This window comes from Dromaius novaehollandiae, chromosome 12 (assembly GCF_036370855.1).
Source record: "Dromaius novaehollandiae isolate bDroNov1 chromosome 12, bDroNov1.hap1, whole genome shotgun sequence".
NCBI classification, from domain to species: Eukaryota; Metazoa; Chordata; class Aves; order Casuariiformes; family Dromaiidae; genus Dromaius; species Dromaius novaehollandiae.
In genome coordinates this window covers 17,851,126-17,877,222 of record NC_088109.1, presented here as the reverse complement: position 1 = coordinate 17,877,222, position 26,097 = coordinate 17,851,126, and the positions used below count along the sequence as shown (strand labels likewise).

Here is a 26,097-nt window from a genome sequence, read left to right as displayed (position 1 = left end):
TACAAACTAAATAGGTAAAGAAATATAAGTCTGGAAACCAAAATTACATTTTCCAACGCCACTGGGTTACGCATAGTAATTTATTGCGACTTTATACTACGTACTGGCCAAGGAGACTAACTTACTTAAACGACAGCAAATTTTTTTTATTAATTTGCAATATATTTGTAAAATGATCTTAAGGCAGCTGTCTCTGCTTGAATCTGTTTCAAAAGTGTGATGTAAATACTGTCTCACACTGTTCTGTAGCCTATTGGGGCTTTCTGGTAGGTGATACGACTGAGAGTCAGGAGAAAGAACACCACATTTATTTTTAAGATCATCATCACTACTGATAAAATTTATGGGAAGGAGCGATCATAGTTACTATTTGCATGTATCAATGACAAAGGACAGAAAATAACTAAAATGAAAAAGATAAAGCTGGAAGACTATACACAGCTGGTACAATTTACGGCATTTTCAAGACCTGTTTCAGCTAAGTTTAAAGGGAGTAGCAAATTCCCAAATTAAATCACCCTATTTACTGCAAAGACAAAGAGCTTCACACAGCAGGAGGACTCACTAAAGAACTGTTTTTTCCACCTGGTCCTTCTGCAAGGGCGAAGAATCTCTATCCATATCTTACAGTAAGGGAACACCTCTCCCACCATCACATATCAGAAGTAATTTAGTGTGGATTTATTGTGAAACAACGGGAAGCATGTAAGTAATCCATCTGGGACTCATTAAGGTTGGATTTTTCAGCAGTAAACTTCTGAATTTCTGATCTGCATTCAGCGTATTACTATTTTAGATAAGTGCCAGGTAAGCACTAACAAAAAGAAACATACCAAGCAAAGTTCTAGTATTTATCACTGCTGGACTCACTGCCCACACACTCACTCGGCAATAGCAGACACCAATTTACATGTAATTTGTATATGCAATATAACACTGAAATCCACGAGTCAATGAATACAGGATCAAAGCTTTATTCAACTGCAACATAGTATATGCATGGATTACAGTTCTTGAGCAAACAGAATATTACAGTAATAGAGTTCTTACCTCGACAAATATCGTAAAAAAGCTTACATTTGGGATGATATTTAAGGTCCAGTTTACCTGAACAGAACTATTAAAATATCATGAAAATTACCATTATGGAGCAAACAGTGCTTTCTTTCAGAAGTAACCTCTGAAACTACCTTCTATTTCAAATATTGTTTTCTTATTTTTCAGTACCCGCCAGCTCAAACTGAGCTTTAGTCTGACATCCACATCCCTGAGCTGCATTGTGTGAATAAAAAAAAGACAGAGACAAAAAACTATAAGCTCAGTTTAAAATCTAGCTCCCAACTTTTATGAAAAGATGACCCTGAATAAATACAATCAAGAGGATACTACAGTAAGTGTCAAATGTCATGAGTGTTCTAAATCCTTTCGTTATTTCATACATATTCTCAAATGACATTAATAGGCTTGAGAAAGATTATTTGGAGTAAGAATTCCTTATCCTACGTAAAACTAGCATGCCTCCTACCCCCACAGCCAGAACAACGGAAAAAGTAAAAAGCTCAGGTGGAGGTGACAAGATGGGCGAGCAGGCTGTGCCTCTAGGCTAGTACTGTGGTTACTCATCTGCGCATAAACTTACAAGAGGACCATTTAGTATTTCTTCTTATAAAATACTCAAATATTTGACTTACAAACAGGCAAAAACATTTGTTTCCGCTACTGGTCTTCTCAATCGCTTTCCCCCACCCACCAGAAAAGAAAAAGAGGCAACAGGCTCTTAGGGCAATTGCAGCTTATTTGTACATATACAGTAGCACAAAAGGGCACGCAGTTAGTCAAGTGTGTAAAGCAACAGGTTATGTTCTGAGTGAAAACACACTTATCAAAAAAATTTGTAGGAATCTAAATAAGCTTAAAAAACCCCCACCCTTGAATGACTGGGGGGAAAACTACCTAGAATCAATACACTTGAAATACCAGCCTTGATTGAGTGAAGCACTGCTATCCAGGGTCTCCTTTAAACCCACAATTCAATTCCACTGGTATCATCATTTTTTTTCTTTCTTTCTTCTATTTTGTAAACAATGCAAATGAGCTGTACCTGTATCTATGGACAAGTAAGATGTAAGCTAAGTCAGGCTTAGTAAAAACTGTGCACTTGATCTAAGTGATGGAAGATACCATACGATTGCATTTTCTGCCACTGCTTGACCCTGAGGTCTGTGACAAATCATGAAACACGTATTTCTTCACCTTAACGGCCTGCTCTGTGCCTCCCTGTCCCTACTGCTTTGCAGTTTCACAGTCATATGCAATTGCATTTATTTATATTAGACCACACGCCAATCTGAAGGCCCTTGTCTTTCTATGAATGATCACCTATACACACTCCTGCTTTAAGTGTTTTTCTCTTTTTCCCCCCTTTTTCTGGACATGTTCCTGTATATTTTTTCACGCACTAGCTGCCCTGTTGTTTCTAAAGTTATGTCCCAGAAACCACATAATTTCCTTCTTTGAAAGGAGCATAATTTAATCCTCATCCCTTTGTCCAATTTAACAGAAAACTGTTGGAAACATAATAATGGAGTACCTAATAATATTTAATATAGTTATGCTCAACGCATAATTGCGAACAAGGGAAGGCTTCTTATCTTTCTGCAGTGAAAACTACAACACTGCTTGCGGGTGCATTCTGCAAAATGCTCGAATCATCCAGCTGCCATCCCGTCAGAGTCCACACACCCAGCTTTCCCTCCACAGGAAATCAAAACGAAGGAGATGGGAGCATCTGTATTGTGTCCCAGTGTATAGGCGGAGTCCAAAGAGATAAAGACCCAGATTATTCACACGCATAAAGTACTTAAGGGCCCAGATTTCCCTTAGGATGCAAAGACCAGGATGAATCCTAGTCTTTGTAAGCAACTAACTGCTCACCCATCCCTCCTTTTTGGGCATTTAATTTCTTCAGTGCCTTCATGTGTAATAGCTTTTCCCTTATTGTCTTTTCAACTGGTTCCAATTATATGCTTTTTAATTTTGAGCTCTGTAATTCTAAAATCCACACACACTCCTACTAAATCAGACTGAGAAACACATTGTGATCTTACAGAAGAAAATATTACCAACTTGTCTTTGTGACAGAACAGTGAGTAGGTATAAAATTGCAATGGTCTCTATGCCAGGTTTTTTTTAAGCTCTCTGCTTGTAAGATGAAAGCCTAATTTGATATTTTTGTAGTTATATAACAGTTCTAATATTTTGTGACATTTTGTATTGTGACACTATAGATGAAATTGTCATCGGACTGACACCCTTTACTGTTTATTCCTTAATTACAACTGTTAACAACACTGCAGAGAAGCGTGCTAATCTGCCATCACATATTATGAAAACAACGTTATTGTTACAAACACCAACACCCACTCAACAGGATATTTCTAAGATGGCAGTTTCTGTTAAAACTTATCAGTTTAATGGACACTTCAATAGAAAAAAGTTTCAAATGAACTCTTAACATTCCCCTTGAAAACATAAAACAATTTGTAATTGCAGCTGAAGTTTATTTTTTTCATGTCAGTGAATCTTCAGCTAATTTTAATTCAGACAAACCAAGTGCCTGATTTCAGAAAGAACAGTCTCTGCAGATGTTGGTTCTTCAAGAATACCTAGACCTCCTGTAATTTCCAGCTAGAAGTTGGTTCCCTAGTTCTTACTGGACCATGAACTCCCCAGTACAGTTAATCAATAAATAATTAAACTATGTTTAATTAATTAAATACACACTTTGCAATGCTCAATTCTCAAGTTGATCTTTTAAACAGAACAGTGTCGGAGGGGTTAGAGCCAAAGCAATCAGGACATTTATGAGAAATGTTGCTAAAAAGCACTACAGTTTCAATAAAAGTAGTTAAAACATCCCTAATACAAAAATAATTCATAGGACTATGTAGCACAAAGGTGCACACACTAATTCACTAACAGCCTGGCAAAATCAGTAATAATTAAGTTTTCACATCCTCAGGTGCTGGTGGGAGTAAACTTTTTTTCCTCTTCCTTCCAGGTTGGGGGGGGAGGGGGAGAATGATGTCACACGTGCCATTAAACTATAACAATCTTTCATTAACCAAATTATAACACTCAAATCCAGGTTCTCAATAATTAAAAAAAAAAAAGTTTTCTAGGCTTTGCTTGCTTTAGAAGGGTGAAATTTCTTAGGGCTAAGTCATACACCTGGAAAGATTTTCCACTGAACTGGTACTTTCAAAAGCATGTAAGTACCAGAGTAGCATAAGGTAGCTCCCCTGCACAAAGAGTTAAGTCCACTGTCCAACCAAAACTCACTGATACTACAGCTCCGCAGGAGGACGCTGAGAAGCTTTTCAGTGCCTGAGAAAGTATTATCGCCTCACCTTCTATATGCTTGTTCTTTGGACAGTCACTGTGGGCTAGCTTTCTGCTTGGCTCTCTCAAAGCTTTCATGTCTAAGCAAAAGATCTCACTTATCAGTTATGTCAACATAAAGAAAATAGCACTAAGAGCAGCCTAAAAGTAGCAAAAAAACCCCAGAGACCTGTTTACTTTTTCTTGTCTTTTCCAGCCCATTAGATGGGAAATACAAAGCAGGCAGCATGGTGGGGAAGCAGAGGTGGGGAAAAGCAGCAGTAGTTACTGGAGCAAAGGGTAGAAGCAAAGCAAGTGGCAATGACAAAAATCAGGGAAAGCAAGATGTGTAAATTCAAGGTGTTTCTTCCACAGCTGCTATCATTAAGGTTTGTACACAGGTTTGCAGTTCTAAAACAAAGCTACTCTGTCTGATGTAAACTGCTTGCCTTGCCTGTTAACGATAAATTCTTCCCTGCTCCCTCATCCACAGAGACATTCACAGCACAGATGACAATGAAGAAAGAGAACACATGAATCTGTCTTTATATATCGCACTAACATGTAAAAGCAGACGATTACAAAAAAAACTAAAACTCTTCTCATACTGAAGAGGTAATTGCCCTGGTGGGTTTCCATACACCAGAATTTCTCACTTCTGGTCCGAAAAGCCCTTTTGAGTAGGATTGCTCCTCTCAACATGAGGAATGATGGTCTAGGTTCTCCTCAAGCAAAAATATCGTTTAAACTAAATAATTTTACATGAGACAGTGAAAGCAAACTATCTAATACAGTTAATTTTCATTTAAATTATTTACATTACAATTTAATGACATGATATTCCATTGCCTGATCAGCATGCTACTGTTTGCTTCAGTCAGAAGTTAGGAAACAAACCCAGGGCATTTATTTTTGCGACTCTTCTTCTGGGGAGCTTTTATTCTGTTTTGTAGATTTCATTTTCTTAAAACCAATAGGAGCTTCTGCTCTTCCTAAAAGAAACTGTTCCCACTTGGGAAGACATTCTTCTACTGACGCCCAGTAGAGAGTCTGAGAAAGATATCACACACACACACACAAAATCAATTTAAATTTAATTTGAAAATCCTCATCAGCCTGTCATAAAAACAATACAGTTATACAGTGTGTTATTAATCTTGACTTATGAGTGAAGCAACTCCAAAAAGAGCAAAGTACTTGCATGTGAAATTTCAAATCTCTCGTACCTCACAAAATAGCAGTCTGGAAGGATTTCATTCTGTACTGTGAACTGCAAAGTGACTGAATGTGCCCTCTTGTGGTAAGCAACAGACTAGTTTAGACAGTGCCTTTAACAAAATAGCTTCTGTGATGATAAAGTTTTCCAAAAACAGCTTTTATATTGAAAAAAACCTTTTTAGTGGAATTGACTTTTGAAACAAAAAACAAACTTTGCCTAATGTTTACAAAAATGTTCTGTAAATTTTTTGTCCTAGAAAAGTTTGCAGTAATGCAGTTCAAAATATTCACGTGATATATAACAAGTCTTTTTTTTTTAAACAGTCACTGACAAAATAATTTTTCCTTTCATGACCCAAATATTAAAGACAAAAACTATCTATATACTTACCTCATGGTCTAAGAAACACATTCTGGACTATCTAATCCTTTCTCTCGATTGCTCTGTATCTTCGAGTAATAAATTTAACTTCTGCCTTATCAGTAGAACAGACATACCATTCATCATTTTTATGTTACTATCATGAGGATAACTTTGTTGTTTGTAGGATTATGAAAATGAAATACTAAAGGTCATGTATTGGTTTTTTTGCACAAAATACTGTGATCAAGAGCTGGATTAAGCCAGCAGTTAAATCCATCCAGCAATCTAAGTATTTTTAGATATTGAAAAAAAGTATTCATTCAGAAAAAAAGTATTTTTGTAGCAGGAAACTTCCATAGTACATATGTATTAAGCTTTTTTTTGTATACTTGTTTAAGTATAACGCAGAAGCAGCATATCACAAACTGAACATCTCCCCAGAGAGTATTAGAATCCTGGCTAACCATTTTGATCCTCACATGTAACTCAGATATATCTATGGCTCTTACAGTTTTACAAAAATATTTTCTTCAACAGATTTACTCAAAGAATCTTTTTTGACAAGCATATGTGCTGTCATACAAAACTACTCTGACTTAGCAAGCTGGGGATCCATTATAGGCTTAACTTTGAAACTATATTAATACAGATACATATATGGTTGAGTGAAATATGCTCAGAAGTGTTTTGGAACAAAGTATGCACAAGAATTTTGTACCATGAAAGAACATTTTCTTTTTCCACTATTTACAGTACTCTCCTTTAAAAGCATAAAAAAAGGCTGAAGTAGGATCTTCAAATAGTAACTCCATTCTCTCTAAAACTCCACCACTGCTGCAGGGTGTAACAACTCACTACCCACGAGCAATTGCTCCGAATTCTCCAGTTTGTACAGACTTCAGTCTACCTCCAATAAGCAGCTTAGGCACCTAACACAGGACAGAGATAAAATCAAAAACCGATCCAAAAAACTCTCAAGGTGTCTTCAAAGTCCTCCAGGAGTCTAAAATTCTACTTCTTAACACAGTGAAAATAGATTCAGTCTTAGTAGCTTGGCATCTTTCTCAGCATCATCCAAGATGTATGGGTATCTAGAAAAAATGTACCCTTTTGCCTAAAAAACCTCTAAAAACCCACTGAATTGGCATTCTCCGCATGCATTCTGTCACACTGATAGGAGTAGGCCACTTAGAAAATGTAATCGTGGCCAAAACCTTTTAACAGTAACTAGAACAAGAAGTGATGCCTCTCATTTAAGTAACAGCCTAAGGATTAGCACACCTGCTCAGCAGGTACGAAAGTAACGTGCAATACACCTCTTCCACAGCCTGACAAGGCTAAATCACATTCCCTTCTCCTCCTTTGATAGTGTCCTAACACCCAGACTAGGGTGGGACACTGCTATGCCTGGGGAAACTAGGCCACTATACAAAGAGCCAACAGTCCACTGGTCCAAGAAATGCAGGCAGGAACATGACTCTGTGGCCTTGTGGTTCAGATGCTCACTTTGCACGAGGAAGAGCTGTGGCCTGATTCCTGTTGCCAGGACTGTTTCTGTATTCATCATTCATTTGTCTCCAAATATCTTTGGGAAACAGTCTGGAGATTAGGGAACTGAACTTGGTATGTTGCATCAGGACAATACTTACTTCTCAGCCTAACTTGTTTTTCAAAATTTGTATCTTTAAATAACGTTTTTGGGACCACAGGTTGAGAAGTAAATCAAGCTTTACTGCTATAGCAGCACTTTTCCCAAGTTCCCATACAACCTGATAAAGAACTCTGAGAAGTGAGAACTTCTCCATTCCTATTGATAAACTGTTGACTTTGAAATGTAAAGATGACAACCTACAGCAAACTCGAAACAGGATGGCTGTTTAAAATAAATAGCTCTGAAATAACATTCACAGTAATCTTTATGATATTTACAATATTTGTTTTTATATCTGATTCTATTTTGAAATAGAAGTTTGTATAGATTTGAAAGCTGCTAAATATTTCCACCTGAGTGCTCCAGAGTCTAGGGACCTTGCCCCAGAATTTAGGTTCAGCTTGCAGTACACAAGCCTTTGGCTATACCAGTCACTGGATTTTAAAATCAATTATTTTCACTTTAAGAACATGCTTCGAGGGAAAAAAGCAAAATATTTGGTAAACAGCAAATGAAAAGATAGAGTTCTGGGACTTACTTCTAACTTAACAGTATCAGGATGTGGAAGTAAATACACTCTTTCTTGCAGCTTTTTTTCGGCTGCTTCTATATCCTAAAACACACAACATGAAAACAAACACAGGCAATATGAAAAAGAAAATATACACTCACATAAAGGCATTTAAATGAACTCATCAAACCTAAAAAGCATTCAAACAGTAACGCTGGAAGTCTGTATCTTTCTGTCCAGTCATCTTGAAATCCAACTTGTACCAGTAAGAATAATACCCTACCACTTCTAGAGATGTTTTTGGTACATTTTTGATGTAAGAATAAGTTTCATTACCACGTAATACTGTTGCTGTAACACACCACTATTCTCTCTGGACTCTAAGGTAAATTACAGTCAGATTCTGTTCTCTATAATTTATGAAAATACAAAGGGGGAAAAAGCAGAATGGTCTTCTCTGTGCTGCATGCAAACTGAAGTATGTATTCTAGCTACTGTAACTGTAAAGTAGGCAAATTATGTGCAAGATCTTTACTCCTCAAGACAAAGATGACTTGCTAATATGCATGCATAACATGTGCACAAAAATGTAGAGCTGCAGCAAGCTGTTCACCAGACAAACTTGGATGACAATGCACCTCACATAGCTTTCTTATAAAAATCAGTATTTGGGTTTCTGCTTGTCCAGTGGATGTGTGCTGGAGTCACAGAGGCCCAAATACATTTTTTTCAAACAAACAAACAAAAAAAAGCCAAACCAAAACATCCCCCCAGATCAGCCGCCCTCCCCCTTTAAAGTTCTGACCCATTCTTGTGGGCTTAGTTCCATACCCAAACATTGAAGAGATTGAGTGGTGGGCAGATGAAGAGAGACAGAAAGGGACGTGGGAGTGGGGTGTGAAGAAGCCAAAGCTGAACAGAGTGGAGGGGGAAAGAAAGTATAGCAGATGGCAGAGTTGGGAGCAGAGAGCGGGTGTGAAGAGTACAACAGAAAAACTAAATGAGAGAGGAAATTCCCCAAAGGGACTTCCCAAATATTCACCACCACTGCTGCTGAAAAGAAGAGTGAGATTCTGTAGGAGCATATCCACAAGAGAGACCAAACATGATTACTCGTGTTGAATAATAGCCAATCTGAATACATCAATAAGTAAACAGTGCTCAACTCAAGTTCAGGTCAAAAAATATGTCTCAAAATCAGTAGAGTATGATTAATACAAGCAGAACCCAGCCTTACTGCTAGCTTGAGATTCAGCTTGGTAATAGAGATACAGTTGGTTCACACAAACTACCCTGTTCATTTTAACTATTTCATTAATAACTATTTCATTATTTCATTTCTTTTACAGCATGACTATTCTCTTGTACAAACTTCATCTAAGCAAAAACATTTCTCCCTTTTCTACAGTAAAGTCCATATTCTTGTAGGAAGCTAAGGGATGTCTGAGGAAGAGCTGACTAAGTCTCAGATTTATCCAAATCTCAGGAAGCAGAAATGGAAGCCATTTGAAGTCACAATGTCAAAGTAACAGAGGACACAATGCAGACTTAACTATCCTAAGCAACAAAGTTTTCTGCATATGTCCTTAGAACAGATACACCATAAATAGCACCATCATCAGTATGGTTCAGACCAAATTTGGAGAAGTTATCACCATACCAAAAAGGAAGGATCAATCATTAATGTTCATTTCATATGCTTTCATAGGATATTCCTCCTTCCCGACTCCTCCTTCCTAATTCCCGTAGGAATTTTCACAGTATATACTCACTTAAGTCATGATGTTTATGAATTTTGTGATGACAGGAAATGAATGTCTTTTGGGCAAGAAGAGACAACAGTTGTGCATATATGTTTAGCAGAGAAGGTCACTTTGGCATAGCCTAGATATTGGATGTGTCTTTTTGTTGCTCACTCTAGTTTTTATGTTGTGCAGTCTATTGTCATTCAGAATACTGATTTAATGACAGACAGTGAAAGAAATTTTAGCTGGAAGGTGCAGTATGCTTTAGAAAATAACTGAAACTACTGAAAGATTAGATGGCACCTCTTGCATGTCTATACAACTGCTTAACTTTAGGAAAAAGAAATTCCTGTCATCCATATAAAAATAAATGTCAGCAGTGTAAATTTCTTCAGAAAAAACAGTAAAGCTAAGATGTCACAGTATTGAAAAATGAGAGTATCTTATAGCACTTTCACTAAAACTGCAAGGACTGGAAGAAAAACAATTCAAGATCGTTCCCCAGAGGTAAAATGGAATACATGACACATGCATCGCTTTTAGGGGACCAAATTCAATTGTCACTTATATTGATATCAGTCTGGCAGAATCCCTCTTAAGTAATTTTAGAATTACATTTCTATACAGGAGGCAAATTTGGTCTAAATTACCTAGCAAGTACTATTGCATAGCACATTCTTTATATTCTATGTCTGTTACAAGCTGTTGGACAATAACATACAAGAAACATTATTAACAAACTCACTTAAATAGACTGTAAATACTAAGCTAATTTCTGGTTTTATGGTTAGAACACTATATAACTATCAAATAATATATTCTTATTAAAACAGTTTTCTCTAGTCTGCAAATCCCTCGAAAAACATCGAGGAAAATACTCTGATAATTTTATGAAAATGCTGAGTAAGTGCTTATAATGCTATAATTTCAATTAAAAAAAAGTGCTTGTTTCCTGGCTTCCTACTGGTTTGAAAATAAAATAATTTTGAAATGCTTTGCATAAATACCAACTAGAACAGAGAAAGAGAAATGTCTTTTTCTATGATCACATACTAAAACCAACTGATTTTGCTTAAATGCTGGAAAACAGAAATGCAAATAAAAAAATAACACTTCATCATGTCCATGTATTTTTGAGTAGGCCAAATCAACAACTCTCCACATGGTAACTGTGAAATGTACAGTGCCTGGTATCAGTAACAATATTCTGAAGCTGGCACATTAATCAGTCTTGTTTTCAAGCTTCTCATATATTATTCTGCATAGATCTTTTTCCTGCTTTATTCTGTTATCAGAAAGCATCTGCAGGAGTGCATGCCTGTTAAAACTAGTATAAAATTAATAGATTTAAACTGATTTATGCTGCTTTATCCTGCAACAGAATTTGTTTTGATACATATGTTTTTGGTTTTTTTCCTACAAACACCAACATTTTTGACACTTGAAAGGAACAATTTTGAGGATGTGACAGTAGATGGCAAATATCTGTGTAACTGCAAAAATATTTACACTCTCTGTATATGTCTCAGCTATTGTTAACGTTTCCAATACAAGAAGCTTTCAGCATGCAGAACTGTATCCTGCATTTATTATGTTCGCCTGTGTTAGCTTAGAATGCATCTATAAACTATAAATTATTTATAAAATACATATTTATGAAATATAAATTTAATATAATTATGAAAAAGGAAAATGGAAATGTGGGAGTCATGATACATGCAATTACTAAATGAGTGCAGCACAAACTAGGGAAAAAATAAGTAAATAAATCCCCCACTCCTCCCCCATCTCCCAGTAAAGCAGCTACACTTGTATACATCCTTTGCAGAGGGTTTTGATTGCCCCTGGTCCACACCAGTTCATAAGAGTTCAAGTTAGAAAATCTTCTTTGTCACATAATGATTAAGAAGGCATCTCTGATTAACTGTTCTGTCTTGTCTGCTGTTCCCTGAACACAGCTTCCATATAAACACAGAGATGGCATGCATCAGATTTATGTCCACCCAAAATGTGAATGCTTTTAATCTTGACCAAGCTCAACGTGCAGAGACAAAAATTCTTCACAATACACATTAAATTTTTTAATTTTCTAGAGTAAAAATTATGGACTCAAGAGATGCATTGCATGCAATACAGGACTTTAATAAGTAAGAGTTTAAGAAAGTGCTTACAAAAGGTGCTGTTTTCTGCTGTTTCCTGAACAGACCACCACCACCATTTTTCAGACACATGTTCACTTTAGGGGTCAAGTGCAATCACTTCAAATTCAGATACCTAAGCTAGGGGTTCCAAAAGAGGTTTTAGTGTTCCAGTCCCTGCAATCAAACCTAGATCTTTTCCACAGCCAGTTCTCAAATTTCTACTGAATTTACCCAGGAAACGCAAATCTTATCTGAATATGACAACAGATATCTAGAACAGCTATTATCATTACTGTTTCACTGTTAGGAAGAGCTAGAAATACCAAGCACTGCTTTTACAGACTTGCAAGAAAGATTCTTGAAGTCATTCTACACCTCTTTAAAGAAAAATATCAAACTGAAAAGTTCCTCCACAACTTCACATGACTACAGCCAGAGAAAAATTCCTACCACTGATTAAAAGCATTTTAGGTTGATCAGCCCCTATTCCCAAACATATCCTCCTATCTTCAAAGAAAGTGTAAAGGTGCTTTGAGTCTTGTCAGACTCTGAAGTTCTCTTAAGCAGACATGCAATAGCATGTGTTACAGCTCTACATGTACTTCAAGAAAAGAAAAAAAAAAAAGAAAAAAGATAGTAGCAGCTGCCACCACGAGGCTCATACAAGAAGGGCATGTAAAAAAGGTAGTGATGCCATCAGATAATAAAGACTTGTCATCTAATACTTTTGGTCAAGTTCCAGAAGAAGGAATTTGATATAGCAGAATTCAAATAGTAACTAGAGAGCAAACACTTTTAAAAAAAATCTCTAAGCTACATAACCATGACATTTCAGTGAGGTTCCTGTTAGTTGCAGAAACTTACATTTAGAAGTGCTGCATTCCTTTTATGAGCTGCATCAGCTGCTTGAGTTTGCCATGTCTTTTTAGTCTTTTTGTCTCCTAGATAAGTCTCCATCTGCTGTAGCAGCACTGATCTCTGAGACAGTCTACAAAGGAAAACATTTTGCTAAGTGGGTAGAACATTTTGCTCAGGAGCTAGAAAATAACCTTTTTACCTTACCCAGTTCTCCTCAAAACTATGGGGCTAATTAAGCCGGCTGTAGGGTGGGTGTGCTGGGGGAGGGAAAAGGTGCAGGCAGACACCACCTGCTGTGCTCCTATGAAGCTAAAATGTTGCAGCCAGCAGTCCTCATATGCTAAGGTGCTCAGAAGCACTGAATCTCCCAGAACAGGAAAGGCAGGGTGGGTTGGGGTGACTCGATCAGTGCTACTCTTGCTCATTGGCAAGTACTAGCTGTTACCAGAAAAGCAGATTTTTCTGAATCATTATTGTATTTGCTTCACAATCTGAGTTTACAGGGCAACACAGAAGCAATTCTATAATTGAGGCTTAGGGTGGCAGAATCCAACTATCTTCCCCAAATAGGAATTTAGCAGCAATATGAGGTTAACAGTAAAAGACCTTAAACAGGTACCACCATTGGAAGTCAAAAACCCCATCAACCTAAATGCCCCTAAAGGCAACTTAGGATGCTAATTCCAATAGTTCACGAAGAAAGAGTGCCACCTCCTGGAACACCAACCCCTTGCTGAAGTACCACTGTGTTCTATAAAGGTCTCTGATTTCACTGTTCTCAGGACCGTCAGGCACATCTCCTGAGATCTCGCAAGACCGCAACGCAGACTGCTGTGAGGCAGGCCGCAGCAGAACTACTACTTACATCTCTTCATGTCTCCTAGCCAGGCGAACCTCTTGAGCCAAATAGGACGTCATTTTCAGTTGTTTGCCCGTTTTGCCACTCTGTAAAAGGAAAACCAAGTGAAATTAAAATCCTCCAAACACATTCACGAACATCTAGTTTTTGGTATTAAAGAACTCCGTATGTTAAAAAGCTGCATGCATGATATTTATATAATTTATTAGCTATCTCTTTAAAAATCTGCTTATGAATTTTAATACTCACTAAAAAACATTATTGCATTATGCTTTGAACACATACACACTACTTAACTTGCAGTAAGTTTTAGGAAAACCTTGCTAAATTTTAAGAATTTGAGGGAACTAGAATCTGATTTTCAAGTATCAGATTTAATGTAATATCATGCCTCAGTTGCTTATGACTTGCACAGGCAAATGATGCACTTCCATAATCGTGTAGTACTGTTTACATTAGTGTTTTCTGGCTTTTGCCACGCTACTCAGAACACCAACTTACACTTCTTGTAATTATCACTTGTAGTTACTTTGCACAGACAGAGTGCCCCATTCACAGGAATCTATGTTTAAATACACATTTGGTTAAGTTAAATAGCTTAAGTTATCGAGCCAGTGTCATTTTTCTGAGTGCTTGAAAAACTAAGTGAAAACTTGAGCTCAGCTGTTCAGTATTGTAACAATGCAGGAACAGACCGTTAATATTATTTATATTTTGCTGTTTTTTTTTTTAAATAGGAAGCAAATCAGCTGCCCGCTCTGCATGCCTCAAGATCCCACAGCACTTTCCAAACAGCTTGAAAACACTTTACAGTCAATTAACTTTCTTCACCTCAGAGGTGACTGCATTATTGTCACTTAAGTGGAATTGAGCTAAAATTAAATAAGAACCTATCACATCTTCATGATGTCAAAGTGTAGGAGAAACAAAACCTTTCATCAGCCTAAAATATCAGTAAAGGCCTCCCGTGAGAGCTTCACAGGTAGCTCTGAAGCAAGTTATTTGCACGTGCAGCGAGGCCAAGCCTACCTGGTTACCTACGGGTGTGCTTTTCACCACACTCTGAAAAAGATTTCTCTCCAAGCAGACTACGCTAACGCCTCCGCCCTGCCCAAGAAGGAGGCCTCCCCTCTATGCTCTTCCCTTCAGAGGGGCAACCGCCACGCTCGCACCCGGGCACAGACCTCACGCTGCTGGCGAGGCCTCCCGCGGTTACGGGCAACGGGAGGCCCCGAGCGCCCGCCCCTGGGGGAGCCTCGCCCGAAAGCGGCGGCAAAGAGCCACCGCTCGGAAAGGCGGGAAAAGCGCTGCCACGTGTCGTGGGGGAGGCACGCACCCGCCGCCTGGGGCGCGCGCGGAGCCGGCGGCGCGTGAGGAGCCGCCCTTAGCCCTACCATTGCGAGGAGAGGGGGGAGGATCTAGGAATGTGCCATCTAGACCGGGGGGAGGTACCATTCCATACCACAGAGAAAGGAGAGGAGAGGAAACAAGAGGGAGGGGAAAAAAAAAACTACTTTACCTTCATCCTCGCTGCCTTAGAAAAGCAAGGCAAGCACCCGCCATAGCCTCCACGCCACCCTCTCCCCCCCCCCCCCGCTACCATGGAGACGGCCGGAAAGGTAGCGCTCAGCCGTAGCCTCTGATTGGCCCCGTCTCGCCTCAGGAGGCGGAACCAGGCAAGGTCGGGATGCTCCTTCGCCATCGGGATTGGAGGAGCGAGAGGTCGCGGGGCCCAATCAGTGTGGGAGGGCGGGCGGGCTCGGGCAGTGACCGTTGGCCCTGGGGGCGGAGAAGAGGCAACGGCGTGAGGCAGCGGCTGCTGTCTGAGCTGTGGCCGCGCAGCCGGGCTGAGGGTGGCCGGGTCGCGGCAGTGTTTCGGGCACCAGCACCGAGGTGTCACTGTCCCCCTTCCCCAACACACAAAGTTGGCAGTAGTGCTGGAGACACTTGGTGGACTCGGCAGCCAAACGCACCCAGGAAGGACGAGCCCTCCCGCCCCCCCCAAGTGACGTTGTGTCGTTGCATTTTCGTGCTTCTTCCCGAGTCCGCCTATCCCCATTGCCCTGATGTTCTTTAGTGAGAGCTGTATTTGAAACAAATTGCTGCTCACCTGCACGAGGCACACGCTCAGGTTCTTTGGCCCAGCAAACGCTGCTGCAAGTCATGGCCTAACTCTCCGCATGCGTTCTTTAAAGTGTGTGGTGTGATCTTGCCCTCTGTATTTGAAAGCAGAATTTCTTCCAGGCTTTTAAAATGGAAGAATTACTGAGGCTGACTCAAGTCATCTGTGTGCGAAGTTTTATTAAAAGGAACTTTGTAAAAGGAACGATTTAATCGTTGTCTGAATGTTTTGTCTTCACGGAAAACATAAAGCAAAAAACTAAGCCAAATGCAATTGAAAAGCTTGTTCATTTGTCTTTGTGGCTGCCTGTTAGATTTATGCGCATTTGCAGCTGCAGGTGATTTCCAAAAGGTGCTTTGAAAAAGCTCATCTTCCCCGTTTTCTTTTTAAACATTCTCTTATCCTGGTGTTTAAGATGTCTCATCACAAGCCTATCTTACCACAGATCAGAAGATTCTCTTTCTTGTGATTCTTCAGGTCTTTATCTCTTTTCTGTTTCTATCATTCTCTGATTTTATGTTTCTGCAATAAACTTGCATTGATTCACTCTATGACATATAATTAAGTAGGAATTCTTTAATGTACTTGTCAACTTGCTCCTGCTTATTGCAGCATTCAGGCTAAATAGTACTTAAAATCTTGCCTCTGTGATTTGAAGACAAGACTTTTCAGTAAGTGATAGGGGGAAATAAGAGTCTGTCCTCATTTCTAATGGTGTGGAAAGCTAATGGTTACAGTCTCACTGACTTTAATGGAAACCCTAAGTGTTTTACATGCTCTACTTTCAGCTATACCAGTTCTCTTTAATGGTAGTGATCTTTCTTTTTTGTAGCATTTAAGAATTTCAGAAAGAATACAGACAATTTGAAACTGCTATATATGCTATTTGTAGTGAGAATGCAAAGACAATTTTACTTAAGCTACAGATACTATCAATTGCTCCGTGTTTCAGCAGCAGAGACAGGATGGAAACCATAATTTCCTAATGAATACTTTATGTGACAGTGGGATAAAACACTCTTAAGTTTATAGCTAATGAGCATTCGCTTTTGAATTTAGTATTTTTTCATCTGTATTTAATTTTTCAGCATTCATGTTCTTTTCCATTAGAAGTGCAATCTAACCTAGTTCAGTTCTCAACTTGTCGAGAATATTAGCTTTAAAGTTATTATAAAAAGAAAACTGATGGTAACAATCAGAAATCTCCAATAGCAGACTGTTTTGAATAGATAGTTTGTGGCATCTGCAAAGCACCCATAATGAAGTCAGTGTAGGAACGGGCATTTATTGGTAGAGCTTACTTAAATGAGGAAAGGCATTCTCTGACATATCTTAAGGTACTGGCACCTCATCGTAGCACACTCTATAGATTAATACACTGTCTTTTTTTTCCTCATTTTCTGGTTATACTGCATGTCTTACAGAACCAAATATTTATCTATTTTTTCTGCAGAAAGTGTGTCCTCTTTTCATTAAATGTATTTGTCTTTAAGTGAGTTTACTGTTGCATCATTGATTAAATAACAAAAAGTTTAAAAAAAAAATCTTAAAAATTAGATACATATGAGCGAGGCACTGAAATCTGTGTTTGCTGCCCAATTGTGCAGGCATTATTGAGTGTACAGTTTAACACTGGAATAGTTTCTTTGTTGCTTGGTAGTAGTCTTCAGAAGAAGTGCCAGCCATGAGATCTTGTCCCTGTGTAGTCAGTGCCTAAACATGGATTAAGGATTTACTGTTAGCAGTGAAATGAGGTCGCTATGGCCCTAGATTTTTCTTATCCCCACGATTTGATCTTTGAAAACTTAGCATAAAAGGGTGTTACAAGAGAAATTGGTGAATTGCAACGCTAGGTGGCACTTAAACACAGCTAACGAGGACCTTAATGTTGCAACATGCAAAAACAGTCAAACACATTCTGTTCTAACATGCAGTTAATTATATCCTCAAAATGATGTCTTGGATTGATATTACTAAACAAACATGTATAAAATGTAATTACAGACAAGTGAAATAAATACTGTAGACTTCTAATTACAAGATATGTTTTTTGCTTGTAATATGCTACACACCTGTGCGCAGTTTATATAGCTAGTATTTTATTTTGTCATTTTTACTAACATTTAGCATGGCTCAGTTTAGCTTTATGTGCTTTTATTTACTGATACCAATTTGTGCCATATGTCAGTTTTTAAAAATAGAATGTTTTTATGTATTTGGATTTTAAAGCAGGAGCATTTCAAAGGGAAAACAATAAGATAGGAGTTTTTTAATACAAAATCACTTCAAAAACTTTTTAACGTGCCTATATTTTAGATTTTTTTCAGATCGCTTTGTTTTTCTCTTCTTTCTTTGTTTCCCTTTTGGGGGTGCATCTCTATTGCTATAGTATCTTAACATCTACTTGGAAGGCGAAAGTGTATCTGTTTTTAAGCATTTCTTAAGTGCTACCATTGTTAAAATACACCAGGCCTGCAGGGCATTCTAAGAGCCATGCAATCCCGTTGCACCAGCTTCTGGCCATCATCTTGGGCTCTGTCCATTTTCCTCCTATCAACTGCAGAAGTAGTTGGCAGCTTTTCAGTCAATTGCCCAGGGCCCATGTGAAGTTACAAGTTAAAAAGGCAAAAGCATGCAAGGAAATGTCCTGTCAGTGCAGGAGTGAGTCAGTGAAGCACCAAATACAGACAGTGCAAAAATTGCCTTCTAGTTCCTCTTTTTCCCCTCACCTTCCAATGTTCAAAGAGTTCATCTCAACCTTATTGTTGGCAGGTCCCATAGCATATTCTGTTCAGAGTTACAAGTACATGGCTTCATTGTGGTGGTAAGATTAGAGCCTAGATGAAGCTTATAAATTCTAAATGGCAGGCCAGCCCGACAACACTGCAAGTTCCTCTATTGGCATTTTGTGTTTGGCAGCTGAATATGTTTGTAGCTTCCTCATTGTGCAGCTACCTAAAAACCATCAGCAGCTACACAACTGGAAATGTGAGATCCACAGTTCCATACTTTTGGTGAGGGGTTGGAAATGAACGCTGGTGTTGCTGAGCACCGTCGTTCTGTGCAAAACCAGTTGGCTAAACCAGGGACACTTGTATCAAGTCCTGAGCAAGAGCTGGAAAACCTGTGGAAATAGAAAGAATTATACATAGCTGTGAATGTGAAGAAGCAGAGACGGTGGGACTCCAACCAGTCTGTGTGCTCCTGGAAGGGCAGTGTTAAGCTATGGATCAGGCCAGGGCTAACCACATCTAACTTACAAAAAAAGGGGGGGGGGGGGAAAGTGTTGTGGTAGAAGGACCTAAGGAAGAGGAAAATATTTTCCTTTACTTTTTAAGTAGAGATTTAAAAAACCTGATAAATAGGATGAAGCTAAGAAAATCAGCATTCAGCTGCAAGTTGGTCAATTTGTTTGCTTTAGAGAAAGATACTTCTAGGTTCTGGAACAATCTTTCCAGGCAGTAGTAGATAGGGCTGTGAAATGCAAACCAGCCTAGACAATACTCCAGGTAGTTTACTGGTACACCCGTTCAGTACCGTCAGGGGGGTACAATACATGCCCTAACAGGTGTCTTCCATCAGTAGTGTCTATGGCATAGCTAGTTCTTTTTGAAGATTTCAAGCAAACAGTTTGGCCCTTGAGTAATAACATTATGCCTTCTCTTTAAAAAAAAAAAAGAAAATCTACAGGCCTCAACTGACTTTAACAGATGTACAGGTAGTAGAACGTTTTACAAGTAATTATAAAAACTATTTGCAGTAATTAGCTTGAATTTAATTGCCTCTCAGCATGTTAGGCTAGTAAATTACAGCTTTATTTCAAACAACTCCTGTTGTCTGTTTCCCCTAAGCTGAGCACAGGAAACCCAGTAAAAACAAACACTTGGAGACCCACCATTCTTAGTTCCTGTTTTGAAGTATGTAGGATGGGGATGCTTAGCTTTCATCTTACAAACAGCACTTCACTCACCAGCATAGACTACATCTTGCTTGCCTTATGCACCGAGAGTGTGCTCCTACTGCAAGGAACAAGAGGACGTATGGGAACAAAGGGGACAGGAATAAGCTTTTCGGCTCTAATGAGAGAGAGGCATCAGATAAAATATGGGAGGGCTGATTTTTCTAGGCTCCCTCCCTAGTCAGTGGAGAGGAATAGGATGTCCTTTGACTGGTTCAGAGCACGAGACTGAACATTTGGCATTGCTCTAATGGCTTTTCAGAGGTGCCTTTCTCTCTCTATGGGCTATATAGGGAGCTTTGAGAAACTGGCTTCCTCACATCAGTGTGTAAAATTATGTTCTTGAAGTTAGATAGTCAGAGCATCTGCCTCAGAAAAAACACAGAGTACGTCTATCGTGCCCCTATGGAGGTCCATATGACTTCCTTCAGACTGACCTTGCCCGCCACGCAGACAGAAAGCCTGTCAGCGTTCGCCTGTGGTGTGCCTTAGGTTTCCTATTTGAAACCATAGCAAGTTCATTGTGGAGCAAGTCACTGCCTGCTAATTTTCATGTGAATCCGATCACATGCAAGTATGGCCAGTTATTTCAATCCTCCACCTGCTTTCCAGTACTGCTTTGAACTGACTGGTCTATTTATCTTTGTGTCCAGAAACCACCTTCAGTTTCAGTCCATTTACACTGGCTATACAGTTCAGCCTATAGCTTTTATCCAGCATAAGTAAGCAATGCTATGACCTGCTAAAATTGTCTTATCCTGTAATGATGATACATCTACAGAGGCCAAAATTACTTTATATGTTAATATATGCTTTTATATGACTGCCAAGATGCCTGATACTGTTAGCTTGACTTTTACTGTAAGCAGAGGTAGAAGAAATAACACCTTCATCATTCTAGCACAATTTCCTTAGGGGCAGAGTTCTCAGTCAGTACAGTTTCTGTCTCTGTGTTTTGCCATACAAAACTGACCAGGAATGTTCTATTTTTTATTTCAGTTCAGATTTTTGAATGCTTCTATTATGAGTTTCTTCAGTCCCTGAGAGAAATTAGAGAGGCAACAGTACTTTTCTTATTGCATAACACCTACATTTACTGACAATAAAAATAACTGAACTTGCACAAAAAGCCAGTTTCTAATAAACCCTTTTACTCGGTTGTTTTTATGAAAGTTGAGTTCTTCATTTTTACAAAAAAACCCCTCTTTTTAAAGAAAGGTCAGTCAATCTTTTTAGAAAGATTAATAAATGACTTTTCCTCCTTACCAAATTTAGTCTTTTGTTGAATTGTTTCAGTTCCTATTAAAGCTTCACAAAAATGTGCCTTCTATTATATTTCTTCTAATAGGTTTCTCAGCCTTATAACTATAATAAATTTGTCAGTCTAGCTTCACTGAACACTGGACTCCTAAATCCTACCACAACAGATTATAAATGTAACCATTTCTAAACCCTTTCAAGAAGTTTTACTCTTTCTTTCAACACATTTTATGTACTCAGCAATTCAGTGGAAATAACCTTTCAGAGTTATTCTTTAAAACCTCTTTCTTGGTGATAGCACAGTCTTGTCATTTTATCAGTCAGTCAGTCAGAAAACCTTAGTTTTGTTCCCATCTCTGCCACTGTGGATTCGTAGTTTGAACCAACTCACTTAAAGCCAGTGTCTTCTTAAGTGGTCATTCAGAGGAAATGACCAACTAGACCCATATAGGGCCTGATTTTTCAGACTAGCTGAGTGCTCAGAACTGCAATTTAAATCATTTTGAGTGGTACCTTAGCACTGCTGGAAAAAAAATATGTTCTGAAGTTATGTTGTTAGGTAACCAGAAATAAAGACCCTCAAAAGTAGCTTTTGTAACAGACATTAAAAATATGTAAATATCATTTTTTGACTCATCTTTTTCCTCCACTTTGCTTCTCTGGTTTCTTTTTTTAGGAGAGAAGAAGTTATACTTTATTGGAAACTCAAAATACTGTTGCCATAAACAGTTTTCATTAGGATGTGTTTCAAAGTTTACATTAATGGATATAAACAAAATGTAACAAAAACCTTTAGAACATTAATAACAGTGCTGAAAGCAGAGAAGCAAGCAGCATGGTCACATAAAACTAAGAAAAGCAAACATAATCTAAATAGCTCAGGCCCTGTGTTCTAAAATGAATCAACTGTACTTTATAACACTATGTGAGGAATAAATAGCAATGCATCATATTTGCTTTTATGAATGAATGGGGAGCAGAGAGATTCAAGTGTTGACTAAATACTCTAAACGCTCAACTAACGATAACTTCCAAGGCACATAGATATTCTGCACTAATCCCAAAATGAAGCACACATTCTGCCCTTCAGTTTAAAACCCCCTGTTGTCGGGCAAATGGAGGAAAAAATGGAGTGCCTCAACCATCTTTCCTTTTCAGAGAATTATTTATCTGAGCTCCTTACAAGTCTGTTATGGTTCCTTCTACTTATTTACAACAGATGTGACTTACTCCACTCTCCACCATCAAGATTCTAGACTTGGCTTAGTGTTCGTTCTCCTTGACTGTTACTCGTCCCTTTCCTTTTTATTCTCAATTTTGGTCATAACTTTTCTCTCTTTTTTTTTTTTTTTTTTGGCTTGGCTTTTGACTCTTGGCATAAAACTTATGGTGCTAATTAAGTTTGGTTATGAAATAATGGGAAAGGCAGCCTCAATATGGGGAAAGAACAGAATATTGTACAACAATGGAGTTATATTGTAAATGTGTAATATTAAGGAGTAACTGAAATAGATGTCATCTATTATTACTTTTCCAATTGTATGTCATACATTTAGAACTAATACAAAGATTTCTTCTGTAAACAGGGTGTACTGATCTGGAGCCATGGAGGAGAAGGGCATCCTAAATGCATTTGTCAATCACAGGGTTACAATTAGTCAATTGAAATCCTAGGATATATTATGAAAAATGTTTTCAAAAGAAAATGGTAGTGAAGTATTACTGCTGCTTCAGTCTTAGCTAGAATACTATCTATGTTTCCCATCACCTGAGTTCAAGAAAAATGAATTCAAACTGAAGAGGTGTAGAGAAAGCTTTTAGTATGATCATGGTAGTGGATAGCCTGTTTTGTGAGAAAAGATTAAATGAGTTTGGCTTATTTATCAAAATAAAAGCAGGAAGAAAAATCTGATTGTTTTCTACTAATATGTAAGCAGTGTTGACATTAGAGAAAAAGAGCTGTCTAAGCTAAATTATGGAGCTGGCAGAAGGACAAATGAATATAAATAATAAACTTTCTCCTGAATACAGGTGTTTGAGGAAGACAGTTAAGCATCAGGCAAGTGATGTTCCATGACAGCTTCCTAGAAAGAGTTGTAGGGGAGAAAGAGCAAGAAAACTGATTAGTTTTAACATGAACCTTGATCAGTTTGTGGAAGTCTATGACCTGGCTTTCTGCAATAGAACAGGACATTATTTAGTAGCACAAACACTGCCCTCCAATGCTATGCCCTGTTTCCCTTTTCTGTCTGAATTGTGTCTAAATTTCTAGCCATGTGCATACTGTCTGCAAAATTTCCAAATTTTCCTTTTCTGCAGCTTGGGCCCCTTTCTGAGTTCATGCAGATTGCTGTGGGGATAGGTTTATGACTGATTGTTGGGATTAGCCACACAGCTCAGTATCTTCAAAGGCATGTATACCTTGCAGTGCAACTCCTCCACAGCAGCCACGTTCTGCTGAGTGGTGCTGGTGAAACTCCAGAATAACACCACTAAAGTCAATATTGTACTAAGCTGATAGTTGTCTTTGAAAGAAAAATTTGGAAACTAAAATTCCAAGTCACCTGCTGTTCTGTTCTTCCAGTTATGGGTACAATTGCAGAGGAAAAATCAGCAACAAACCATGTAATGCAGAACTTCTGCAGTCTGCTTTGATTTGCCTGCCAAGCCAGTCTGCTTGTAGTTGACACCAATGCCATGTAGGTGTAGAGAGTATTCTTACATTGTTCAAACATTGGAAGGAGGATGTTCTTTAAAATAATCTCTGTGTTGTGAAGATCATTCTGTCTGCATAGACTTCCTAATGTAAACTTCTTTTTGCTCTGATCTCAATATAAGCTTTATATTACAAAGTCCTACATGACATTATTTGTAGTTGGCTGTTTGTCTGAACCTCTTTCATAGTCCAAGGCACAGAAGGGCAGGTGAATTTAAATTTTAGCTTTCAAGTTGGTTTTCAAATGCTGTCAGTTTAAGATATTAAAATAACAGCAAGTTCTAACAACAATCTCCGATCCTCTTGCCCAGCTGAATATCTTTGACTTTACTGAACAGGAGTTATGGACAGCACTATGGAGTCCAGGCTTTAAAAAAGTGGATAAAAATGTCAATGCTACCATTTGACATGAAAAGGGTCAATGCTTGGTTTTCTGTCATTTATGTTTCAGTGCAGCAATAATGTAGTAAAGGAGACTTTTCTTTGGAAAGATGAAGTAATAAGTTTAGTAAGAAATATGATAAGAAAAGAATTTTTTTCTAACATGAGAAAATGACTTTCCTTAGGGAGTATCATTTATTTTCTTCATTAAGCCGTATCACAGAAGGATATCGGTTGATGGCTTGGCTTCAGTTTCTGAAAGTGGATATGACTGCAGCAAAAACTGTTTTGTCAGCTTTTTTTTTAAGAGCATGTTTTTCTAATGAAATTATGCATGTGCAGACATATCTCTCAGGTTTCTTTTCTTCAGTAATTTTTGAAGCTGGCCACGTGCACCCAAATTTGACACCAAGGTTACTAGTCTCAAAGACATCACATTTCTAAAACTTTTGTTAAAATAGATGGCTGTGCAGAGAAGAAAGGCTCTAAAGAGAGCTTACTTATTAAATGCCAAAAGCTCCAAATAAGATTTTTTTCCTGCCAACACAAAGCCATAGGAAGCCAGGCTCCTTGGTTCTGTTATTCATAGAACTACTTATTTACCTACAGTTTTACTGTATTTTAATCAACTGAAATGAAGCCAGTTCATATAAACAATCAAGATATCTGTTACTAAAATATGGACTGTTGTATATATAAAGTAGTTAGTGAGATGCCCTAAATTTCTTCTGGAAATGGTTCTCTGTAATTGGCTAATCTCGCAAAATAATTTATGATTCCTTTTTACACATTGTGCCAGCTGGAGTAATCAAACAGGGCTGATTAAAATTATGCTTTCCCAGTTCTACTTAAAATATGTAGTTCATAACTTTTATATACTTTGAATTGGCTTAGAGTGTTACAGACTCTTAGACTCTGTTGTCTCTACACCAGACGAAGCACAGCCAAGTGAAAAACGTGGCTATTAGTTTGTGGTCATGTACAAGAGACTGTGGGTGTTGTTAGTAGGAAATATCACAGGAGCATGTTTGGGATCTGTGGCCAAAATCGCATGCAGCATGCTGGAGGTAACAAGATACATCACAGGGTGCTCAAGGTATATCACAAAATTTAGTCCTGAATGTGAACTACTTACTCATTTTATTATATATATATATTTTTTTTTTTCATAAAGAGATTAGATTAAAATGCAATTTGAAATTAATCCTGGCAGTATAGGGTCATTTTCAATGTAATCTGATTATTATTTATCAAGTCCTGGACTATAGTGGGGTCATGGTAGGGACACATCTCCCCCCATACATATAGCGTTGAATTAGGAGCAACATTCATTTAATATCAGAGACTAGAGGAATAGTATTTTAATAAATAAAGAGCCAACTAATTTAATTTGGGATAGTAAACTTAGAGTTATAAAAGTCAGGAATATTCAGTCACTGAGTCTTTCTAGAGACCCACTGTGAGAGAGAACCAAAGTGAATCAGTAAAGACAAATTTTAAAGGACTTCGGCTCTTCTCTGTTGCTTTTGGCTAGTCAGTTTTCCATGTGCCTTCAGTCTTAGCCAGTGGGGTGGTAGGAGTGGAGTAGGGCCTGTGCACTAAACTAGATATCCATGCCTTCTTCCTTGCTGGCCAAAAGCTCCCCCTGGGAACCCACTTTGTCCTTCCAGATGATCTTGCTTACACTGGTATCTACATGTGTGTGATAAAAGCAACAGTATGCACTAGCTCATCGTCCTTTCTTGTGCTCTGCATAGCACCAAAAGCAAGGGAAACCTTAAAGGCTAACAGCCACCGGCACATGGGAAGTTTTCGGGACCCACAGCTCGAGCTGCCTCCAGCCAGGCAAGCCCCATTCCTCCATGGGATCTTGCAGAGCTGAATGTGGCAGTCACAGGCTGTATGGTGGTGTCAGGAGCAGCTCTCACAGCCC

The 26,097-nt window shown here is 38.3% G+C and overlaps 1 protein-coding gene across 4 annotated transcripts in view; it reads right to left on the bottom strand.

Annotated features, from left to right (window-relative positions):
- The window catches only part of CEP15 (centrosomal protein 15), a 48,500-nt gene extending 33,138 nt beyond the window's left edge, over positions 1-15,362 (bottom strand). The window contains exons 1-5 of one of the 4 annotated variants that reach the window (XM_026109946.2): positions 15,247-15,362; positions 13,734-13,813; positions 12,875-12,998; positions 8,152-8,226; positions 959-5,430 (exon numbers count right to left, since the gene is read on the bottom strand). In XM_026109946.2, the coding sequence (XP_025965731.2) occupies positions 5,287-5,430; positions 8,152-8,226; positions 12,875-12,998; positions 13,734-13,813; positions 15,247-15,330 (507 nt within the window). In that variant the 5' untranslated portion in view covers positions 15,331-15,362 and the 3' untranslated portion in view covers positions 959-5,286. Of the gene's footprint in view, positions 1-958; positions 5,431-5,457; positions 6,892-8,151; positions 8,227-12,874; positions 12,999-13,733; positions 13,814-14,756; positions 15,122-15,246 lie in introns of those variants that run through there. The other 3 variants (XM_026109954.2, XM_064519124.1, XM_064519125.1) reach the window with 3 other exon arrangements.
- Positions 15,363-26,097: the final 10,735 nt, after the last annotated feature.